General features: G+C 41.0%; 1 protein-coding gene across 2 annotated transcripts in view; it reads left to right on the forward strand.

Annotated features, from left to right (window-relative positions):
• Nucleotides 1-24,323, forward strand: part of LOC128694395 (CAP-Gly domain-containing linker protein 3) — a 99,480-nt gene that overhangs the window by 48,195 nt on the left and 26,962 nt on the right. For both annotated transcript variants that reach the window (XM_070097950.1, XM_070097951.1), the window contains exons 6-7: nucleotides 21,730-21,862; nucleotides 22,269-22,418. In XM_070097950.1, coding sequence (XP_069954051.1) covers nucleotides 21,730-21,862; nucleotides 22,269-22,418 — 283 coding nt within the window. The remainder of the gene's footprint in view (nucleotides 1-21,729; nucleotides 21,863-22,268; nucleotides 22,419-24,323) is intronic.

The raw sequence follows: 24,323 nt of genomic DNA on the forward strand, positions 1-24,323 counted from the left end.
AATGGGATTAGGTCAGGGGTTTCAAATAGAGTTAGAGCTAAAGAAGGAGTAGCAATAATGTTGAAGGATAAGCTATGGCAGGAAAAGAGGGACTATAAATGTATTAATTCAAGGATTATGTGGAGTAAAATAAAGATTGGATGTGAAAAGTGGGTTATAATAAGCGTGTATGCACCTGGAGAAGAGAGAAGTGTAGAGGAGAGAGAGAGATTTTGGGAAATGTTGAGTGAATGCGTGGGGAGTTTTGAATCAAGTGTGAGAGTAATGGTGGTTGGGGATTTTAATGCTAAAGTGGGTAAAAATGTTATGGAGGGAGTAGTAGGTAAATTTGGGGTGCCAGGGGTAAATGTAAATGGGGAGCCTTTAATTGAGCTATGTGTAGAAAGAAATTTGGTAATAAGTAATACATATTTTATGAAAAAGAGGATAAATAAATATACAAGGTATGATGTAGCACGTAATGAAAGTAGTTTATTAGATTATGTATTGGTGGATAAAAGGTTGATGGGTAGGCTCCAGGATGTACATGTTTATAGAGGGGCAACTGATATATCGGATCATTATTTAGTTGTAGCTACAGTTAGAGTAAGAGGTAGATGGGAAAAGAGGAAGGTGGCAACAACAAGTAAGAGGGAAGTGAAAGTGTATAAACTAAGGGAGGAGGAAGTTCGGGTGAGATATAAGCGACTATTGGCAGAAAGGTGGGCTAGTGCAAAGATGAGTAGTGGGGGGGTTGAAGAGGGTTGGAATAGTTTTAAAAATGCAGTATTAGAATGTGGGGCAGAAGTTTGTGGTTATAGGAGGGTGGGGGCAGGAGGAAAGAGGAGTGATTGGTGGAATGATGAAGTAAAGGGTGTGATAAAAGAGAAAAAGGTAGCTTATGAGAGGTTTTTACAAAGCAGAAGTGTTATAAGAAGAGCAGAGTATATGGAGAGTAAAAGAAAGGTAAAGAGAGTGGTGAGAGAGTGCAAAAGGAGAGCAGATGATAGAGTGGGAGAGGCACTGTCAAGAAATTTTAATGAAAATAAGAAAAAATTTTGGAGTGAGTTAAACAAGTTAAGAAAGCCTAGGGAAAATATGGATTTGTCAGTTAAAAACAGAGTAGGGGAGTTAGTAGATGGGGAGATGGAGGTATTGGGTAGATGGCGAGAATATTTTGAGGAACTTTTAAATGTTAAGGAAGAAACAGAGGCAGTAATTTCATGCACTGGTCAGGGAGGTATACCATCTTTTAGGAGTGAAGAAGAGCAGAATGTAAGTGTGGGGGAGGTACGTGAGGCATTACGTAAAATGAAAGGGGGTAAAGCAGCTGGAACTGATGGGATCATGACAGAAATGTTAAAAGCAGGGGGGGATATAGTGTTGGAGTGGTTGGTACTTTTGTTTAATAAATGTATGAAAGAGGGGAAGGTACCTAGGGATTGGCAGAGAGCATGTATAGTCCCTTTATATAAAGGGAAAGGGGACAAAAGAGACTGTAAAAATTATAGAGGAATAAGCTTACTGAGTATACCAGGAAAAGTGTACGGTAGGGTTATAATTGAAAGAATTAGAGGTAAGACAGAATGTAGGATTGCGGATGAGCAAGGAGGTTTTAGAGTGGGTAGGGGATGTGTAGATCAGGTGTTTACATTGAAGCATATATGTGAACAGTATTTAGATAAAGATAGGGAAGTTTTTATTGCATTTATGGATTTAGAAAAGGCATATGATAGAGTGGATAGAGGAGCAATGTGGCAGATGTTGCAAGTATATGGAATAGGTGGTAAGTTATTAAATGCTGTAAAGAGTTTTTATGAGGATAGTGAGGCTCAGGTTAGGGTGTGTAGAAGAGAGGGAGACTACTTCACGGTAAAAGTAGGTCTTAGACAGGGATGTGTAATGTCACCATGGTTGTTTAATATATTTATAGATGGGGTTGTAAAGGAAGTAAATGCTAGGGTGTTTGGGAGAGGGGTGGGATTAAATTATGGGGAATCAAATTCAAAATGGGAATTGACACAGTTACTTTTTGCTGATGATACTGTGCTTATGGGAGATTCTAAAGAAAAATTGCAAAGGTTAGTGGATGAGTTTGGGAATGTGTGTAAAGGTAGAAAGTTGAAAGTGAACATAGAAAAGAGTAAGGTGATGAGGGTGTCAAATGATTTAGATAAAGAAAAATTGGATATCAAATTGGGGAGGAGGAGTATGGAAGAAGTGAATGTTTTCAGATACTTGGGAGTTGACGTGTCGGCGGATGGATTTATGAAGGATGAGGTTAATCATAGAATTGATGAGGGAAAAAAGGTGAGTGGTGCGTTGAGGTATATGTGGAGTCAAAAAACGTTATCTATGGAGGCAAAGAAGGGAATGTATGAAAGTATAGTAGTACCAACACTCTTATATGGGTGTGAAGCTTGGGTGGTAAATGCAGCAGCGAGGAGACGGTTGGAGGCAGCGGAGATGTCCTGTTTAAGGGCAATGTGTGGTGTAAATATTATGCAGAAAATTCGGAGTGTGGAAATTAGGAGAAGGTGTGGAGTTAATAAAAGTATTAGTCAGAGGGCAGAAGAGGGGTTGTTGAGGTGGTTTGGTCATTTAGAGAGAATGGATCACAGTAGAATGACATGGAAAGCATATAAATCTATAGGGGAAGGAAGGCGGGGTAGGGGTCGTCCTCGAAAGGGTTGGAGAGAGGGGGTAAAGGAGGTTTTGTGGGTAAGGGGCTTGGACTTCCAGCAAGCGTGCGTGAGCGTGTTAGATAGGAGTGAATGGAGACGAATGGTACTTGGGACCTGACGATCTGTTGGAGTGTGAGCAGGGTAATATTTAGTGAAGGGATTCAGGGAAACCGGTTATTTTCATATAGTCGGACTTGAGTCCTGGAAATGGGAAGTACAATGCCTGCACTTTAAAGGAGGGGTTTGGGATATTGGCAGTTTGGAGGGATATGTTGTGTATCTTTATATGTTTATGCTTCTAGACTGTTGTATTCTGAGCACCTCTGCAAAAACAGTGATAATGTGCGAGTGTGGTGAAAGTGTTGAATGATGATGAAAGTATTTTCTTTTTGGGGATTTTCTTTCTTTTTTGGGTCACCCTGCCTCGGTGGGAGACGGCCGACTTGTTGAAAAAAAAAAAAAAAAAATATATATATATATATATATATATATATATATATATATATATATATATATATATATATATATATATATATATATATAATGTGCCGCATATGTAAAACTGGTCATTTAGCAAGAAGTCATTTAAAATTAAGTCCTTTCTGAAATTTTCTCTTATACGTTTGAAGATATATTTTTTTCATTAATGTTAATGCGAAAAATTTTAATTTTGCACCAAAAGAATCTTAGAAAACTTACCTAACCTTATTATAACAAGAGCAATTTATTTTAGCCTAACCCAACTAAATATATTTTAAATACGTTTACAGTAATTTAGTACTAAACAAACACAATCAAATATATTTTTTTTCGTTAGGTTCAGAATGATTTTGGTGAAATTATTGCATACACAAACTTTCACTTGTCCTATATGGCAAGATGAACGTTGCTATTTAAGCCAAGATCGCAAGTTCTGCCTATTCGGCACGACATATATATATATATATATATATATATATATATATATATATATATATATATATATTATATATATTTATATATATATATTTGTATATATATATATATATATATATATATATATATATATATATATATATTAATTTATATTTAGTTTCACTATTCTTCATGATACGCTTAAATTGATATTAGATTTTACTTATTATTGAATTTTAGCTGTATTTTGACGCATTTTTTCCACCAATTTTAATTATACATATGTCCATAATTAGAACTAAACGTGTTTTTACTGCTAACGATAGAATATTCTTACTAGATTTTATCATAAAATGTAATTTTAGTACTATTGCGCTTCAGATTTTATTCTCTAATTTCATAAAATGCAATGATGCGTAAATTATTTCAAATTATAATTCAAATTGGTTCACGCCATCCAGTTTTCCTATGAATGTATCAGTGTATTATTTTCCATTAGGCTAAACTTTAATTTACTCTCATAATCGTATATATTTCCATGATTTTGTTATGACTCCCGTTACCATTACTTCCGGGAGTGTTGCATTTTTTTGATAATTTAATTTTTATAACCTTAAGAATGTTACTAATCCAGATGAGTGATATAAAGATGGCAGAATAAGCCTTCATTAATAAATACAACGTTTCGCTCAAGGAGAGCTTTATCATGACTTGATAAAGCTTTCCTTTAGATAAGCGTTGTCTTGAAGTTTTATTCAACTCTTTGCATGGTCCATATTCGTCGGCTTGTTGAAGAAAACCCCTTATTACATTCTTCCCACTCTAATGTATTTGATATAACCCTCGCTTGAGCATGTATATATCTGCATATTATTAAAATAATAATAGGTGGTAAAAAAAATCATAATTCCGCCACATATTGGACCAGTAATATTAGCAGCTACCACCAACAGCAACCCTACTGCTGCAAGCTTTTATAGAAAACTCTCATAAAAGTATGTAGTAGGGCTGAAGTTGATGGCTGCTGCTAACATTACCAGTCCAGTATGTGGCGGGTTGGAGATTTTATTGAACCTGGAACGGTTTCGTCATTTCAGTCTTAACAGTTGTACAAGCCAGGCTGCTCCATTTCCTCTCGGAGATGGACCGTTATGCGCGACATACTTCAGGTTGTCAAGTATGTACTTGGCTCGCGAACTGCAAATACTGGCCACTACGGCGGCTGACCAAATCAGAGTAAAAAGACGTCGTTTCCGCCCGTTACTTAACACTCGACTTCCGTCGACTCCACCTCGTGTCCGCTTGCCCCTCACGTTCTGTTGTGGCACTGATACACATAACCTAAATAGCTGTGCTCAACTGCAGTTTATTATAGGAACTGTGCTGTGCTATTGTGTAAGATTAGCCGTTGTGTTCTACAGTTTCTTACAGTAACTGTAAATTATTGTTATTCATGACAAGAACTGTCTAATGATCTTTTAAAAGACTAAGCAACATTGGTTGACCACCCATAGCCAATGATTTTATCCTTCGATATATTTTCAGAAAAAAAAAGTAAGTTAATGAACACTATTGTGTATCGAAGTGTTTCAATGACCGACCCTCATGCGGATGGTTACGGCCTTCATCAGTGTCCACATTGTCACACATGAGGCACGTATGTTCATGTAACCGTAATTTCCTATCATCATTTTCAGGTAGGTACGTTCGTAAAATACTTACTATAGAGGCAAAAACAAATATTTACGACTACAGCAAGCAGAAGCAATATCAAAGTCACTGGAATTGTGAATATAAGCTGAAGCATTTGTATCAGTCTGGTACGTGTGTTGATCTTTTGTATGGGATAAAAAATGTCATCACATCTTTATATATATATATATATATATATATATATATATATATATATATATATATGTGTGTGTGTGTGTGTGTGTGTGTGTGTGTGTGTGTGTGTGTGTGTGTGCGTGTGTGTGTGTGTGTGACAGACCCGCACTGCGCTGCTCTGAGAAAACTTCCCATCACCCCTTCAGTTGCTGCCTTGCAGCATTGCATAACTCCTGATGACGCACTGAGAAGTATGAATGTACTTGGGTTGTCTTGTCTTGCATAGTTAAGATCGCCTGTCTGCGATTGTTTGCACACATTTGTATATATATATATATATATATATATATATATATATATATATATATATATATATATATATATATATATATATATATATGCAGAACAACCACTGTGAAAAAAAGCGAAATTCCGAGCGCTTTCGTGACTTCGTACATTATCAAGGAACTATAATAATAAAAGGTTAACAGGAAGGCATATAAGGACGAGCCTACACCTCGCTGTCACCCTCAACAACACCTGACTTTTTATGATGTAGGTAGGTAGTCAGTGATCCATGAAACACAGCTTATATTCTACCCAAAAATTTGTCTAACGTACCTGAAATTCTTCCCACCCACACCCATTCGTGTATTTATCTAACCTATTTTAAAACTACATAACGTCTTAGCTTTATTGACGGTACTCGGGAGTTTGTTCCACTCATCCACAACTCTATTACCAAACCAGTGCTTTCCTATATCTTTCCTGAATCTGAATTTTTCCAACTTAAAACATTGCTGCGAGTCCTGTCTTGGCTAGATATTTTTAGCACGCTATTTATATTCCTTTATTTATTACTGTTTTCCATTTATACATCTTAATCATATCACCCCTAATTCTATGCTTTTCTAGAGGGTGCAGATTCAGAGCCCTCAGTCTATCCTCATAAGGAAGATTTCCGATACATGGGATCACCTTTGTCATCCTCCTTTGTAAGTCTTCCAGTGCATTTATATCCATTCTGTAATGCAGTGACCAGAACTGTGCAGCATAATCTGAGGCCTAACCAAAGATATAGAGTTGAACAACCTGAGTAATCCTATTTATGCTCCTTGGTATGAAGCCAAGGATCCTGTTCGCTTTATTGCGAAAACTTATGCACTGTTGTCTTGGTTTTAGATTACTGCCAACCAGAACTCCCAAATCCTTTTTGACATTATTTAGTTTATATGCCCAATGTTTAGAACTTTGCATTTGTCTATATTAAACTGCATCTGCCACTTCTCCGACCACTGCATCAGTCTATTCAAATCTTCTTGGAGTGCTCTAATGTCCTCATTTGAATGAATTAGGCGGCGTATTTTGGTGTCATTAGCGAACTTGCTTATGTCTCTATTTATTCCCTTATCAATGTCATTTATATAAATTGTAAACAACAAGGGGCCTAACACCGACTCCTGTGGAACACCACTCGTGACGCACCTTCACTCTGATTTCTCCCCAATGATGCAAACTCTGGGCCGACTATCTGTCAACCACGCCTCTACCCAGGAGCAAATGTCTATTCCATGTGCCTTAATTTTCCTCAATAGCCTCTGATGTGGAACTCTGTCAAAAGCCTTACTGAAGTCCATATACACCATATTCACTAAATACTTTGGTGAAAAAGTTAATAAATTTGTAAGGCAGGAACGCCCCTTTGTAAAACCGTGCTGAGATTCATTAATCAGTTTATGCCTATCAAGGTGGCTACGAATTGCCTCGGCAGTTATTGATTCCATAAATTTTCCCACTATGGAGGTAAGGCTTATTGGGTTATAGTTCGAAGCTAAGGACCTGTCTCCTGCTTTGTAAACAGGTATTATATTTGTCATTTTCCACTTGTCGGGCACAAGTTTGTAGTGATATGTTGAAAAGACTAGCCAAAGGTTTGCTAAGCTCCTTTTTACATTCCTTTAAAACCCTTGCAAACAGTTCATCAGGGCCTGGGAATTTGTTCTCATTTGTCTTCATTGTTACATATAGTGACGAAACTGTTCACTTTTAATGATTGTTACCAATTTTCGTCATACAAACAAGGTTTCTTTTCATACTCTAATTTGTGTAGTTATATTTTCATAAATGAATGTTCAAATCATCTCTTGCTAGCTTGTCAGCTCAGTGTATTCGTACCAAGAGGTATGTATCCCTTTGTATATGCATCGAGATTTTAATCGGTGTTATTGATGTTGGTGGTTAGTTGACTTGTGGATTTAGCGCTTAGTTCTGATTGTAATAACAATAGTGGTCAGTTGAATTGGAACATTAGTGAATAGTTGATCGCCTTCAAATCTAACAAAACTAACTCTTCTAATAGGCTGTCATCACAGCCTGCACCACTCTCTCTCTCTCTCTCTCTCTCTCTCTCTCTCTCTCTCTCTCTCTCTCTCTCTCTCTCTCTCTCTCTCTCTCTCTCTCTCTCTCTCTTTACACAGGGTTTGACAAGGTTAAAGATCCCTAGCTTTATTGGCAAGCTATTTACAGGTTAAGAATTCCTAACTTTATTGGCAAGCTAAGAGCTGTTACCTACATCAGCTCATTTGAAAGCATTTTTATTGTTACGAGACATACAAGTAGGGAACAGGATGAAGTTGGAGCCATCTGTGGGCCAGCATTTTCATTTGATCAACTGACTTTATCTTGTTGACATCATTATGCTGTACGAATGTGTTCCATACTCGAGTCATCCTGGGTATATATGATCTCAGATGGAGTGATGTTCTGGAGAAGGGTACAGCCAGAGTGAAGTTGCTGCTTTCTGCCCGTCTTGTGGCATAAAAGCTTGTTTCACGCTGTCCTCGAAGTGGATCCAAGTATGGTACTTTGACAATATTGGCCTTGTACATAACAGTAAGGCCACCCACATCCCTCCTATGTTGAAGGCTCTGCTGAAATGTCAGATCTATCCAGGATGGGTCCAGGCGAGAGATGAGACGTCTTGCTCTGTTCTCCACTCTGTCAAGCAGTCGCAGATGAGAGGGGAGGCAGGCAATCCAAGAAAGTGGAGCATACTCAAGGTGTGAGCGTACTTGTGCCTCGTACAGAATCTTGCAACCCCTACTGTCAAGCAGATGCGAGATACGGCGAAGTGCTGTAAGCTTCCTGGCTGCCTTGTTTGCAAGATTTACAACATGGTTCTTCATGGTTAGTTTGGAGTCAAATTTCACCCCAAGGATATCAATTTCTTCTCCAGGTTCCAACACCCTCCCATTCATCCTTACTACTGCACCAGCATTACCATCATGGTGCCTAGAGACGATCATCATTTGCGTTTTCTCAAGCTATTTACAGGTTAAGGATTCCTTTATTGGCAAGCTAAGAACTGTTACCTACATCAGCTCATTTGAAAGTATTTCTCTCTCTCTCTCTCTCTCTCTCTCTCTCTCTCTCTCTCTCTCTCTCTCTCTCTCTCTCTCTCTCTCTCTCTCTCTCTCTCTCTCTCTCTCTCTCTCTCTTCCCCCCCCCCCAACTGACAGTCATTTATTACGCCCTAACACATGGTTTCCCAACACTACGTTTTCACTAGATTTATAGCTCGTCTCCTTGCTCTATATATCACATCTCTCTACGTCCTCCAGCTGACACTCTCCCCTGCCGTTGGATTTCTATTCTGCTATCCACATTCCTTGTAATTCTTTAAACCTAGAAAGTTAGTCCTGCTGTGCGGGCATTCGAAATAACGGAAACGTACTGGAGATGATGTATTTGTTGTTGATCATATTCTTCCGGGCACATAGAAAATGCGTTACATTGCTTTTTTTTTTTTCGTTACCCTATGTCGTTAACTCTCCCGGGCTAATAATGCAAATAGGGTTTTATCAAAACGTCATAAAAAAGTACAAAATGGAAATATGAGTGGAATGTCGATAATGACCTAATTTACAAAATACCTCCAGGATGTGCCTTAACTAACTTATGGTCAGGGGGAAAAACAACTCTGGTTCTCCCGAGGCCTAAACTTTATTGATAAAAGAAAATTTTATAAATCCATTTATGGAAAATCATGGTTTTTGATTTCCCGAACCGTTAAAACCTTCCTTAGTGGGGGGGGGGGGGACGATCAGACCCACCTATGCCTATGAGCGAGTACCACATTTCCCTTTCCATTCTTAGTTTATACAACTAATTTATATAGATGAATGGTTCAGAGAACCGACAAGTTGATAAATTAGACACATGAACAACACTTGGGTATCTTTAATGAGGAAACGTTTCGCCACAAAGTGGCTTGCTTCATCAGTCCATACAAAGGAGAATGGTGAAGAACAGGAGGACTTTGAGGTAATCAGTCCCTCAGCCTTGAGTCGATGTAGTCAGTCCATCAATCTTGAAAAGAATACAGCATATGTGCAGAGAAGTAACTTATATACCGTAGGCAGGAGAGGTGCAGCAGTCGTAGGTGGTATCACATTTGTCCAATGTGGAAGTAGGTCATGCCCAAGGGTTAGGCAAGTGAAGAATTTCCTGTATTAAGATCCCAAGATGATGCTGTGTCAGACAGGAATGTAGATGAATGGTTCACAGAATCGACAAGTTAATAAATTACACACATGTGCAACACTTGTGTATCTTTAATGAGGAAACGTTTCGTCACTCAGGGAATTCTTCACTTGCCTAACCCTTGGGCATGACCTACTTCCACACTGGACAAATGTGATACCACCTACGACTGCTGCACCTCTCCTGCCTACGGTATATGAGTTACTTCTCCGCACATATGCTGTATTCTTTTCAAGATTGATGGACTGACTACATCGACTCAAGGCTGAGGGACTGATTACCTCAAACTCCTCCTGTTCTTCACCATTCTCCTTTGTATGGACTGATGAAGCCACTGCGACGAGCGACCATCTCCTGCCTACCCTTCAGTCGCAAAAACCTGTGCGCGAGTGAAGCTGGTGACCAAAAGCTGCCCAATCGTGCAGATCCATTAACGGCTTAGTTAATTAGGATGACTTACCCTACGACAGGCCTAGGTGCAGTGAAGTACTCTACCATTCGACAACCCATTACAATGCACTGTTACCTATGAAACCAGCTTGCAGCTTCCCTCGTGCATCAAGGCAGTTGCAGATTGTGACTCATACAAGCATCTCGGGGATTCCCTGCCAAAGTACCAAAGGCTCCCACACTCCATGTAACAGTATCATTGAATGCGGATTCCTTGTACTTTATTGGAGCCGAGTTGTGAAGGGTCTTACCACAGCCCCCAGCCCACCAGAGATGCAACATATCTACAACCGGCCTACTACACTGCATCATGTGTAAACTAGAGGTAAGAATTCAGATAGAAATGGGATGGCAAGTTACTGGGCTGATTTCCACAATTGACTTGAATGGATCACTAACCTAATCAGTCATAACCCACAGAAACCCTCTATTCTACATACCATTAAATTAGTGTCAAATAACATTGTTTGTAGATGAATGGTTCAGAGAACCGACATGTTGATAAATTAGACACATGTGCAACTCTTGGGTATCTTTATTGAGGAAACGTTTCGCCACACAGTGGCTTCATCAGTCCATACAAAGGAGAATCTTGAAGAACAGGAGGAGAATGAGGTAATCAGTCCCTCAACCTTGAGTCGATGTGGTCAGTCCATCAATCTTGAATAGAATTCTATTCAAGATTGATGGACTGACCACATCGACTCAAGGTTGAGGGACTGATTACCTCATTCTCCTCCTGTTCTTCAAGATTCTCCTTTGTATGGACTGATGAAGCCACTGTGTGGCGAAACGTTTCCTCAATAAAGATACCCAAGAGTTGCACATGTGTCTAATTTATCAAATAACATTGTGTTTGAATTTTCGTCATTCATAAATCACATTAGCCTAATTTTTATTAGAAAAAATGAAAAAAACAGTTTATCACTGTAATCCCCTTCCAACCCCCCCCCCCTTTACAAATGGCAAACTATTTTCAAAATGACAAGATTGCAGCTGCGTATAAGAGCCTACTACTTGATAATAAATAGATTTACACGCAACATAATAGTATTCTGTAGGGAGCTCAGTGGTACATCATTCGGATCACACTGCAAAAGACCCAGGCTCTATCCCCAACTGAGTTCAGACGTACGGACATCTATCTCTTTCACCTGTTTTCTATGTTCATGTAGCAGTAAATAGGTACCTGAGCATTGGTGGGTTGTAAATTGTATACTATGGAAGAGAACTGGATCAACAGAAATGTTATTGCTTTGCTTTCTTGGATTGTACTGGATTAATAGCCTCCAGGGGTGTAAAACTCTGAGGGAAGATTTCAATCTTTCCGTGGAGGGAGATTGTAGCTTATAGATAATATGGCTGGCGCTATTTCTGGTACGGTGGCCACGGCACCGGGGACTAACGGAGCCATGTGGTTTGTCGTCTATACAGATGGTATACCCATAGTTCCCCACAGCTAGAATAAGCTTCTTGCATTGAAAGAAGACGTCATGCAGGTTATTAGAATAACTACGATTATTTGCCGGCGTGCCCGTCTTCATAAGTGAAATGAAAGATGCGAATGATAGCAGGGGAAGTACTTCCCTGCCACTACTCCTATCCTTATCATTGATGGTCATCATTTAGCTACGGTTCCTGGAGCACCCGTTATCTCCCGACTAGATAACTTCTAAATCAGCCACAAAATCCATTCCAATTGATTTCACCTCGGATGCAAGTGAACCTTATAATGCGCTATGTACACTCTTAGAGCTTACATCAACTTTGTAAAAGTGTAGACCTACAGCTTCTGGATCAATTATGTGCACGTTTCTATTTTCCAGTATTTGCACCTCTTCAGATCTGGTAGATAACATTTTACGTTTTCAGTGGAAAAGAACAGTGGTCTTCCCCCTTTTCCCACAACAGATACTTGTAGATGCGCCACGATGAGTCCGTCGCTGACATCAGCTCCATTTTATAAACTACTGGAGCATTTAATTTATAGGAGACAAATGTGATGTTTCGAGACTCAGGGTTGTCTGTCACCTCATCAGTTTGGCTTTCAGAAAGGTTCTTACTTCATTGACCCTTTACTTCGTTAAGAAACATGCATATGTAATGCCTTTGCTGACCATCAATTCGTTACGACAGTCGTTTATAACCTGGACAGTGTCACTGCTGCCACCTGGTGATACCGCATCGTATTCAATGCCCGGGTTTTTAGACTGAAAAACCGCCTTACCTTCTAGAAATATTTGTCAAAAATTTTGTTTCAGTTAATCGCTTCATTCCTTTTGAATCGTTAATGACGAAGGAGTACCCTAAGTTTCATTAATGTATTTACATTATTATTATGCTCTTTGAAACCGTTAAACCCGTAAGGGTCATTCAGCGCTGTACAGCAAAGTTGGTAGTGAGAAATTTATTCCGGAAAAGCTATGAACGCATTTCAGCTTTTTTTGTGCTATTTTTTCTTCCTTATATGTTGATTATTTCACTGTTGCGTATGCTGGCAGAGAGAGCTGATGGCTGTCTGGTTGCTACGCGCTAGTGACTGTACTTCTGGTAAAGTCACGTTACGTGGCATCAAGTTCTCTTCATCCAGAACTACAGTCCATTGTCGCAAGACCAGTAATACGGTTCATATTTGAACGTTTTTAGTTTATCCTCAGCCACCTCATTGCCAGACGTGTCGTGGCCTTTTCTTTTTTTAAGTTAGGTATTAATGATTAAATATGTGTTTTATAGATTTATGTAAGCCAACCTAAATTAACATAACCCAGCCTAAAATAAAGCAAATAGATTTTGGAAAAAAATGGAAACGTTAAAAAAGCGACGTTGAGTACCACGTCAAAAAACTAAGTAAAATGGGGGAAAGGTTACAAAACTGCCTGTCATCTCCTCTATTCCTATCAACTCTTTCGTCCCTGTCATCTCCGTTATCCTCGTCATCCCACTCTGACTTCTCTAGTGACGAGCTGTGAAAGTTTAAAAGTGCAGCGTCATCTTTGATTACCTATCGTGGAGACTTCAAGACCTCACATAGCCTCGTTAAAATGCTCCATGTCTTAGTAGATTTAATGTACGAAAATCTTTGAATGGTGGTGCCTTGATGCTGGTGAAGCGTTCTTGATCCAGGGAATTGAAGCTACCCATCACTTCTATGGATCAAACCTGATTACCATTCTTCCAGGTTTTAGGTTTTTGTAAACTAGTTTATGGACAACACTGCTTCTTGATTAGTTTATAGTCACAATTAAGGATTACGCTTTACTCTTTAAAGTTAACCTTTCAGTCGTTTCTCGTCGAATGCAGTAATGCAGGGTCTGTTTATCATTAGATTGCACTGACACCCACCATCTTCATTATTTTATAAGTGTCTCGTAATCTTTATGATCCCTCGGCTATGATTCTTATAAACGTTATCAAATTATATTATTCCGTCGTCGCCTCTGTATTACGCCCCTTCAGTCTACACCTTCATGATCTTAGTATGCATGTCTCATGTAAAATCCATCCATTCTATCATTAACCTCCTGAACGGAGTCTCCAGCCTCCACAACTCCTTGCGCCGAATAACCATAGAAAGTCTCCATGGTTCACTCTTTCCTCTTCCCAACTGTTTTGGTTCCGCGTTCACTGTCTGCATAATTTCCAGTTATAATCAATTGGCTTTCCTTTGCATGCAGATGGCTCAACCTCCTGTACTTAACTACGTGCTCTTGTCTTGAAGCATAAATCGTTTTGATACAAAACCTTAGCATTTGCAGCGACTACAAAAAAAAATAAACGCTAGAATTTTGCGTGTTTATATATAAAGCATGTGGACCGTTTAGCTCTTGTAGAAGAGTGGGGGATCCTCCCTCCGCTAATCTCGTTTAGGTTATAACATAGTAGTGTTAGAACAAGAGTTAATTATGCTAACCCATCATATCCGCTGAAATATCAACTTGTCTCCTTACAGCGGGTTTGGAGCTTTTTCACACGGGCACCATCACAGTCACGCAGAATTGTTCATTCTTTGGGTCGCCCAGCTCCGGCTGGGTTATAAGTATCTATGGCAGGTTAAATCACCACCACCAGATGTAGACCAAACGAAATGTAAACTTTGCCAGATTGACTATTGTCACACCCTTCATCATTATGCACTGGACTGCGATAAAATAAATGAATTCAGAGACAACTCACTCAGAAATGTTCAAGATATGTCAAAGTATATTGTCTACAGTGGTATAGTACAGACCGTTCTGGAAAAATACCTTGACTTTACTCCCTGTTTACCTGGAGTTTACCTGGAGAGAGTTCCGGGGGTCAACGCCCCCGCGGCCCGGTCTGTGACCAGGCCTCCTGGTGGATCAGAGCCTGATCAACCAGGCTGTTGCTGCTGGCTGCACGCAAACCAACGTACGAGCCACAGCCCGGCTGATCAGGAACTGACTTTAGGTGCTTGTCCAGTGCCAGCTTGAAGACTGCCAGGGGTCTATTGGTAATCCCCCTTATGTGTGCTGGGAGGCAGTTGAACAGTCTCGGGCCCCTGACACTTATTGTATGGTCTCTTAACGTGCTAGTGACACCCCTGCTTTTCATTGGGGGGATGGTGCATCGTCTGCCAAGTCTTTTGCTTTCGTAGTGAGTGATTTTCGTGTGCAAGTTCGGTACTAGTCCCTCTAGGATTTTCCAGGTGTATATAATCATGTATCCTGCGTTCCAGGGAATACAGGTTTAGGAACCTCAAGCGCTCCCAGTAATTGAGGTGTTTTATCTCCGTTATGCGCGCCGTGAAAGTTCTCTGTACATTTTCTAGGTCGGCAATTTCACCTGCCTTGAAAGGTGCTGTTAGTGTGCAGCAATACTCCAGCCTAGATAGAACAAGTGACCTGAAGAGTGTCATCATGGGCTTGGCCTCCCTAGTTTTGAAGGTTCTCATTATCCATCCTGTCATTTTTCTAGCAGATGCGATTGATACAATGTTATGGTCCTTGAAGGTGAGATCCTCCGACATGATCACTCCCAGGTCTTTGACGTTGGTGTTTCGCTCTATTTTGTGGCCAGAATTTGTTTTGTACTCTGATGAAGATTTAATTTCCTCATGTTTACCATATCTGAGTAATTGAAATTTCTCATCGTTGAACTTCATATTGTTTTCTGCAGCCCACTGAAAGATTTGGTTGATGTCCGCCTGGAGCCTTGCAGTGTCTGCAATGGAAGACACTGTCATGCAGATTCGGGTGTCATCTGCAAAGGAAGACACGGTGCTGTGGCTGACATCCTTGTCTATGTCGGATATGAGGATGAGGATGAGGATAAAGCATTACCACGTGTGTGTGCACGTGTATTTGTGCACTCGTACATGTGTGTGAGTGCGTGTGTGTAATCACCTATTTGTGGTTGCAGGGGTCGAGTCTTAACTTCTGGCCTCGCCTCTTCACTGGTTGCTATTGGGTCCTCTCCTTGCTCCATGAGCTTTATCAAACCTCGTCTTAAAACTATGTATGGTTCCCGCCTCCACTACGTCACTGTCTAGGCTATTCCACTGCCTGACAACTCTGTGACTGAAGAAATACTTCCTAACATCCCTTTGACTGGTCTGAGTCTTCAACTTCCAATTGTGACCTCTTGTTTCTGTGTCCCCTCCCTGGAACATCCTGTCTTTGTCTACCTTGTCTATTCCGTGCAGTATTTTATATGTCGTTATCATGTCTCCCCTGACCCTCCTGTTCTCCAGTGTCGTCAGGCCAATTTCCCTTAACCTTTCTTCATAGGACATTCACCTTAGCTCTGGAACTAACCTTGTCGCAAACCTTTGCACTTTCTCTAATTTCTTGACGTGCTTGATCAAGTGGGGGCTCCAAACAGGTGCTGCATACTCCAGTATGGGCCTGACGTACACGGTGTACAGTGTCTTGAACGATTCCTTACTAAGGCATCGGAACACTGTTCTCAGGTTTGCCAGGCGCCCATATGCTGCATCAGTTATCTGGTTGATGTGTGCTTCCGGAAACATGCTCGGTGTTATACTCACCCCAAGATCTTTCTCCTTGAGCGAGGTTTGCAGTCTTTGGCCACCTAGCCTATACTCCATCTGCAGTCGTCTGTGCCCTTCCCCGATCTTCATGACTTTGCATTTGGCGGGGTTAAATTCGAGAAGCCAGTTGCTGGACCAGGTGTCCAGTCTGTCCAGGTCTCTTTGAAGTCCTGCCTGATCCTCATCTGATTTAATTCTCCTCATTAACTTCACGTCATCTGCGAACAGGGATACTTCTGAGTCTAACCCTTCCGTCATGTCGTTCACATATACCAAAACTAGCACTGGTCCTAGGACCGACCCCTGTGGAACCCCGCTCGTCACAGGTGCCCAATGTGATACCTCATCACGTACCATGACTCGTTGTTGCCTCCCTGTCAGGTATTATCTGATCAATTGCAGTGCCCTTCCTGTTATATGTGTCTGATCCTCTAGTTTCTGCACTAATCTCTTGTGAGGAACTGTGTCAAAGGCCTTCTTACAGTCCAAGAAGATGCAATCAACCCACCCCTCTCTCTTGTGTCTTACTTCTGTTACTTTATTATAAAACTCCAGAAGGTTTGTGACACAGGATTTGCCTTCCATGAATCCGTGCTGGTTGACGTTTATACTCCTGTTCCGTTCCAGGTGCTCCACCACTCTCCTCCTGATAATCACTATAACTTTGCATACTATACATGTCATTGTATAGTATGCCTCTTTTCTGTCTCCTTTTTTAAAAATGGGAACTACATTTGCCGTCTTCCATACCTCAGGTAGTTGCCCAGTTTCCAGGGATGTGTTGAAGATTGTGGTAAGTGGGACACACAGCATATCCGCTCCCTTTCTAGGGACCCACAGGGAGATGTCCGGTCCCATTGTCTTTGAGGTATCGATGTCCCTTAGCAGCTTCTTCACCTTCTTCTCATTTGTATGTATGTCATCCAACACTTGTTGGTATATTCCTTGCTGGTGTTCCCCTCTGTTCCGTCCCCCCAGAGGCCTTCCTGTCTCCACTGTAAATACTTCCTTAAATCTCATATTGAGCTCCTCAAATACTTCTCGATCGTTTCTTGTGAGTTCCCCACTTTCTTTCCTCAGCCTTATCACCTGGTCTTTGACTGTTGTCTTCCTCCTAATGTGGCTATACAGCAGTTTCGGGTCAGACTTGACTTTCGATGCTATGTCTTTTCGTACTGTCGCTGGGCCTCCTTATCTGTGCATACTCGTTTCTGGCTCTTCTACTAATCTCCTTATTTTCCTGGGTCCTTTGCCTCCTGTACCTTTTCCATTCTCTGGTGCACTTAGTTTTTGCCTCCCTACACCTTCGGGTAAACCAAGGACTCGCTTTGGTCTTCCTATTATTTCTATTTCCCTTGGGAACAAACCTTTCCTCTGCCTCCTTGCACTTCGTTGTTACATATTCCATCATCTCGTTTACTGATTTTCCTATCAGTTCTCTGTCCCACTGAACCTCCTGCAGGAAGTTCCTCATACCTGTGTAGTCCTCCCTTTTATAGTTTGGCTTTTCCCATTCAATTCCTGTTACCTTCTCCACTTGTAACTCTGCTATATAATCAAAACTCAGAGCCACGTGATCGCTAGCTCCAAGAGGCCTCTCGTAAGTGATGTCCTCAATGTCTGAACTGCTCGTGTGTGTTCTCACCAAGTTGTGGTTGCGGTGGTCGATTCACAGCTCCTGGCCTCTGCGTGTGTGTGTGTGTGTGTGTGTGTGTGTGTGTGTGTGTGTGTGTGTGTGTGTGTGTGTGTGTGTACTCACCTTTTTTGGGTTATCCTAGGTTCTCTACACATATGCTGCTATGTATGATAATTCTATGTAACTGTATTTGTGTATACCTGAATAAACTTACTTACTTACTTACTTACTTACCTATTTGTGTGTGTGACTCAACAATTAATATTTGCACCGATAACTCATCATAGTTGTGACCGGGTGTGGACGTGTGAATTGCTCATTATTTTATAATTTGTTCATGATTGTAACCATGTATAAACGTAAGTTAATTTACTTACATGATTCATTACCTTTGTAACTTGCTGAGCTATCAAAACTTTGATGCCCAGTCCCTGGACCCATTATGTACCTCTGTAATCTTTTGACTGTATGGGGTGCACAATAAATATATTAAACTTTCGTTCGCAATAATAACTACAGAACACAACTCACAGAACATGTTCAGCGGTCTCTGCTCACAACAGAGGAAACGTGGGATTGAACAAGATGTATATGTAAATCTAACACCTAAATATATACTCTGGAGTTTGTAGACTTGTGGGTTTCATCCTGGGCAAGGACCTAAGGATGATTCTCCCCACCCCCTCTTCCAATAAAATTAAACCACTTTGTGTTATACCCAGTTACTAATTCTTCTGCTTAAACAACTACATTGTTCATTACTAGTAACAGCAGTGCAAATGTCGCAAAGGAGGGACGCTCATTTGGGAGACAGGAACACTAATCCAGCATGACACAGTACAATACATGACGGCGCATGACTACAGTATACATTATATTGTATTTATATTAAGCACTTTTATATTGGGGGTACTAATCAATAGTATTTCTATGCTACATAAAGATAAAAGTGTCAGGACAAATAACATTTCGTACCAAATATGGGAACCCATGGGTTTTAACACGCACTCCTTAAATCAATAATTGTCTTGCCAAATAATAAAAAATCTTTTTAGGGCTTAGATATGACAGTAGTGGAAGAAAAAATTATGGCTTAATAATAAACCAAGTTTATACGTAATTATACACTCCAGATGAATTCTAGTCTCAGTTATACCCTAGTTCACCCTGAATCGAGGAAAATGTTAGCCATGGAACTAGAGAAAATCGTTGCGCATACACGGGAAACTTAGGCATTGTGTAAAGGGTAAATAGTATGTGCGCAGAATCTGTAGGACAAGTAGGTACCCTAAAACTATTGATTAGTTTGTTGCAGTAGGTTACACTTTAAAACTATATATATCTGGTGTTGCATCTTGCAAATAAATATAGGCAATAATAACAAAAATCAGTAATAATAATTAAGTCATATAAGATTTACTTTTATCCCTATTTTGGGATTAAAGTATCTTAAATTAGTACAAGTGACATGGTTTTAATGAAGTCTCATGTAGTGGATAGGCTCTTGATCCATCGGAGAGGCCAGCCATCTACATATATTTTGACAAGCTCACAATTGATCATATGACGGTTGCCAGTATCGGTTATTATTTTTGTAATCAGGGAGGAAAGCGATAAACCCGTAAGGGTCGCAATCACATTGGGAATGAGAGGCAGTCAAGCTTAATTCAACAAGTTTATATATGTGCAATTTAAACATTTTTGAATTTACAAGTGTATTACATAGTAACACGTAAATTACCTAGAATTCCCCCCCCCCTCCAAAAAAAAGCCATACAGAGTGACATATTTCCATTTGAGGTCTTCGTTATCCCTAATGATCCAAAGTGGCGGTGGTTTATTTGTCAGGTCTCCTACACGGATTTTAATCAGTTGACCCGTCCGTTTTAGTACCTGCAGATCTAAATGAATTAGGTTTTACACCCCATTAAAAAAAACAAGGAACACTGCATGATAGTGCATCCTAAGAAAGGAAGGAAAATCCACTTTCTTGGATCAAAAGCCTCTCACCAGCATCAAGATACCTCCCTAGAGGAGCTGCTAAAATCAAAAGTACCTTTAAGATTAAAGATGGTATAAACCATACCACGGGCGGGATTTGAACCCGCGGTCAGAGAGTCTCAAAACTCCAGACCGTGGCGTTCAAATCCCGCCCGTGGTATGGTTTGTTTGCAATCGTGTCATTACGATTTCGTGAGTAAAGATGGTATAGTTGTAAGTACATAAGGCTACAAAGACTGATTCATTGGTACACATTTTACTATGCCCGTCAGGGGCATCAGTCCCCACCAACCTTGTTGCTGGCGAAGGGCTCTTAAGGCTCTTGATCTAAGGAATTGGAGGTACATTTCCCTTCCTCTAAGCCAATTGTCTCCTATTCCACATGCAGGGTTTAATCTTTTTCGCCCTCACTATAAAGCAGACTGTTGCTTAGCGTCCACTATAAATGTACTTCGGCTAACGCTACGTTAATCATACTACATTCATAGGGAGTGTTAAACCCGTAGGGGTCATGCAGTACCTGGGAAAATGAGAAGCAATCAGATTGGACCCAAGAAATACGGAGCACCTTACCTGCATCAAGGCTCCTCCATTAAGCTTAGAAGCTAACATTAAAAAAAAAAAAAAACTTGAAACAAAAAAGTGCTAGTACTACAAAAAAAAATCCTTCGTTTAACTCTGCAAAACATTCGCACCCACACTTCATACTGCATAACCAAGTATCTCAGGTGTGTGGGAGGGGCGTTTTAACGTGTGGGGTACATCGACCGCTGCTCCTGGGTTAGGGTATTGTTGCTAGCCTGAGTGAGGGTGTCGTGGGTGGTGCTGTGGGAGGTGAGAGCCTAGTGGGTGGAGGCATCATTGCCGTATGCCATTACATAAATTACTTTATTTGGTGATCTTCATATTATAAAAGGGGTGCGTATGTGTATTCCTATATTTATATTCACTTATTTGTGTCGGTATGAGTTGAGCTGTAACTCTTGGGCCCTACCTTTGCAGTTTTATGAACCGGTGTGGTTTACTCCCTGCCTCCAGTGCCCTTTTAGAGTTCTCGTATTTTCTTTTAAATCCGTGAATCAGGTTGGCCTCTGCGAAATACTGTTTAATGTATTTGGTTTATTACCTTCGCAGTGAAGGAATTATGCCATTTTTTTTCCTTTGACTCATTGAAACGTCAGTCTTCCAGTTAACCCCCCCTCCCCCTCGTTCTGTTTCCTCTCCTCTCACTCTAGGTAGGATATGCTTGGAATGCAGATGACAGTGCACTCAAACAATTGCATCCTTCAAAAGTTGATTACAACAGATCAAGGTGCTTTTTTCCACAAATATACGACACTTCTTAATCTCATCTTGGCTGACCATGGTTCGATCCAGCTTCTGCCTGACTCTCCAAAATCGAACCCTCCATAGCCGAGTTGAAAATTGTATACATCACCTGTGCAAATCCTCTACATGTTAGGACATATAATTTAGTACTCAGTCATCTCGCTACCAGCTGTTTATATGTAAAGTAACTGCAGTATATGTTGATGTAGGTTACCTGGAGGTTATTCCGGGGATCAACGCCCCCGCGGCCTGGTCCATGACCAGGCACTCAAACAATTTGTTGTTTTTAATATACATTAAGAGGAAAGAGGAACTTTTGAAGTTGGGTTATTTGGATGTCCATGGAGAGCAAATGTTAAAAAAAAAATGATTACTAGGTGGTGAAGCAACTAGTGCTCGATGGTGCTGATGTCCACCAGAGATGCCGGTGGACCCACATGACGGCCCTGCACTATGCTGCTTACTTCGATGTGGCACCCGTACTCGATCTACTGTTGCAGGACCCCCAAGGTGAGCAAAACACTCGTGTCGTCTTTTTAAACTTAATTTTCTTAATCTAATTACTAAATACAGTTATATGAACTAAAATTTGTTGCTTTTAATATACATTAAGAGGAAAGAGGAACTTTTGGATGCCCATGGAGAGCAAATGTTAAAAAAAATGATTACCACGTAATTAACGAAAAAAGAGTTGTGCCTGTAAGAGAGACTTAAAAAGAGTGCCAAATTGAATGACTAATGTTATTTTTGTTAGTATAGTAGAGGTGGTAGTAGTAACATAATGATGATAAATCTGTAGTCTTGGAAAGAAAATGAAAGCTATAAGAGTTTAAACTTGAGAATTGAATGGTTTAGCCTAGCAGTGTATTGTGTAATAAGTGTAGAGTGTATTAAGAGACCACCTTCCCTGATACAGGAGTGTGTATCAATGACGCTTGCCTTGAGTACTCTGGTGGAGCTCCACTGCACATCGCTGCTGCCAACCTGAGCCTGGCGGCGGTGCGGGTTCTTCTGAAGCATGGCGCCCTCATCACCCTCACAGACACTCAGGGACGTACACCATTCCGTACGTTACCCATCCACCAGTTACCTTCTTGTATGCATAAGAGCATAGTGTGACAGGCTTACTGGCCTATACTATTTTTTCCGTAGTGAAGCAAATATAAATTATAAACTACCAATCCTTCGTATCAAGAAGTAATCCTGCCCGAACATTGGTAACCTAACTTGTTACATACAGGCGGGTGTATATATATCTCGTGCTTTCTAGACGACTTGCGGTTATATCTCATAAAGCGGACTACTTTTGCTAAACAAGAAGAGTGTCCCTTGATTTGTATTCCCTGGAACGCTGGCGAGAGAGATATTTGATAATATATTCTTTGAAAAAATCCTAGAGAGATTAATACCAAACTCGCACACGAAATTCACTCCTTACGAAAGCAAAAGACTCGGCAGGAGATGCAGGGACGCCAAAAGTACGCTAAGAGACAACACAGTAAGTGTCAGGGGTCCAAGACTGTTCAGCTGCCTCCCAGCATACGTAAGGGGATTTCCAATAGACCCCTGGCTGTCTTCAGGAAGGCGTTGGACAGGCACCTAAAGTCAGTACCTGACCAGCCGGGCTGTGGTACGGCCAGCCGTAACAGCCTGGTTGATCAGACCCTGATCCACCATGAAGCCTGATCTCAGACCGGGCCGCGGTGGTGTTGACCCTCGAAACCCTCTCCTGGAGTTTACCTGAAGAGAGTTCCGGGGGTCAACGCCCCCGCGGCCCGGTCTGTGACCAGGCCTCCTGGTGGATCAGAGCCTGATCAACCAGGCTGTTACTGCTAGCTGCACGCAAACCAACGTACGAGCCACAGCCCGGCTGGTCAGGAACCGACTTTAAGTGTTTGTCCAGTGCCAGCTTGAAGACTGCCAGGGATCTGTTGGTAATCCCCCTTATGTATGCTGGGAGGCAGTTGAACAGTCTCGGGCCCCTGACACTTATTGTATGGTCTCTTAACGTGCTAGTGACACACCTGCTTTTCATTGGGGGGATGTTGCATCGTCTGCCAAGTCTTTTGCTTTCGTAGTGAGTGATTTTCGTTTGCAAGTTCGGTACTAGTCCCTCTAGGATTTTCCAGGTGTATATAATCATGTATCTCTCCCGCCTGCGTTCCAGGGAATACAGGTTTAGGAACCTCAAGCGCTCCCAGTAATTGAGGTGTTTTATCTCCTCTCCGTTATGCGCGCCGTGAAGGTTCTCTGTACATTTTCTAGGTCAGCAATTTCACCTGCCTTGAAAGGTGCTGTTAGTGTGCAACAATATTCCAGCCTAGATAGAACAAGTGACCTGAAGAGTGTCATCATGGGCTTGGCCTCCCTAGTTTTGAAGGTTCTCATTATCCATCCTGTCATTTTTCTAGCAGATGCAATTGATACAATGTTATGGTCCTTGAAGGTGAGATCCTCCGACATGATCACTCCCAGGTCTTTGACGTTGGTGTTTCGCTCTATTTTGTGGCCAGAATTTGTTTTGTACTCTGATGAAGATTTAATTTCCTCATGTTTACCATATCTGAGTAATTGAAATTTCTCATCGTTGAACTTCATATTGTTTTCTGCAGCCCACTGAAAGATTTGGTTGATGTCCGCCTGGAGCCTTGCAGTGTCTGCAATGGAAGACACTGTCATGCAGATTCGGGTGTCATCTGCAAAGGAAGACACGGTGCTGTGGCTGACATCCTTGTCGATGAGGAACAGAGCTTTTCACCGTAGCTGCCTCGGACTTCACTCTGTTGACGACTATTCTCTGTGTTCTGTTAGTGAGGAAATTATAGATCCATCGACCGACTTTTCCTGTTATTCCTTTAGCACACATTTTGTGCGCTATTACGCCATGGTCACACTTGTCGAAGGCTTTTGCAAAGTCTGTATATATTACATCTGCATTCTTTTTGTCTTCTAGTGCATCTAGGACCTTGTC

The sequence above is a fragment of the Cherax quadricarinatus genome, chromosome 60, assembly GCF_038502225.1.
Source record: "Cherax quadricarinatus isolate ZL_2023a chromosome 60, ASM3850222v1, whole genome shotgun sequence".
Taxonomy (NCBI): domain Eukaryota; kingdom Metazoa; phylum Arthropoda; class Malacostraca; order Decapoda; family Parastacidae; genus Cherax; species Cherax quadricarinatus.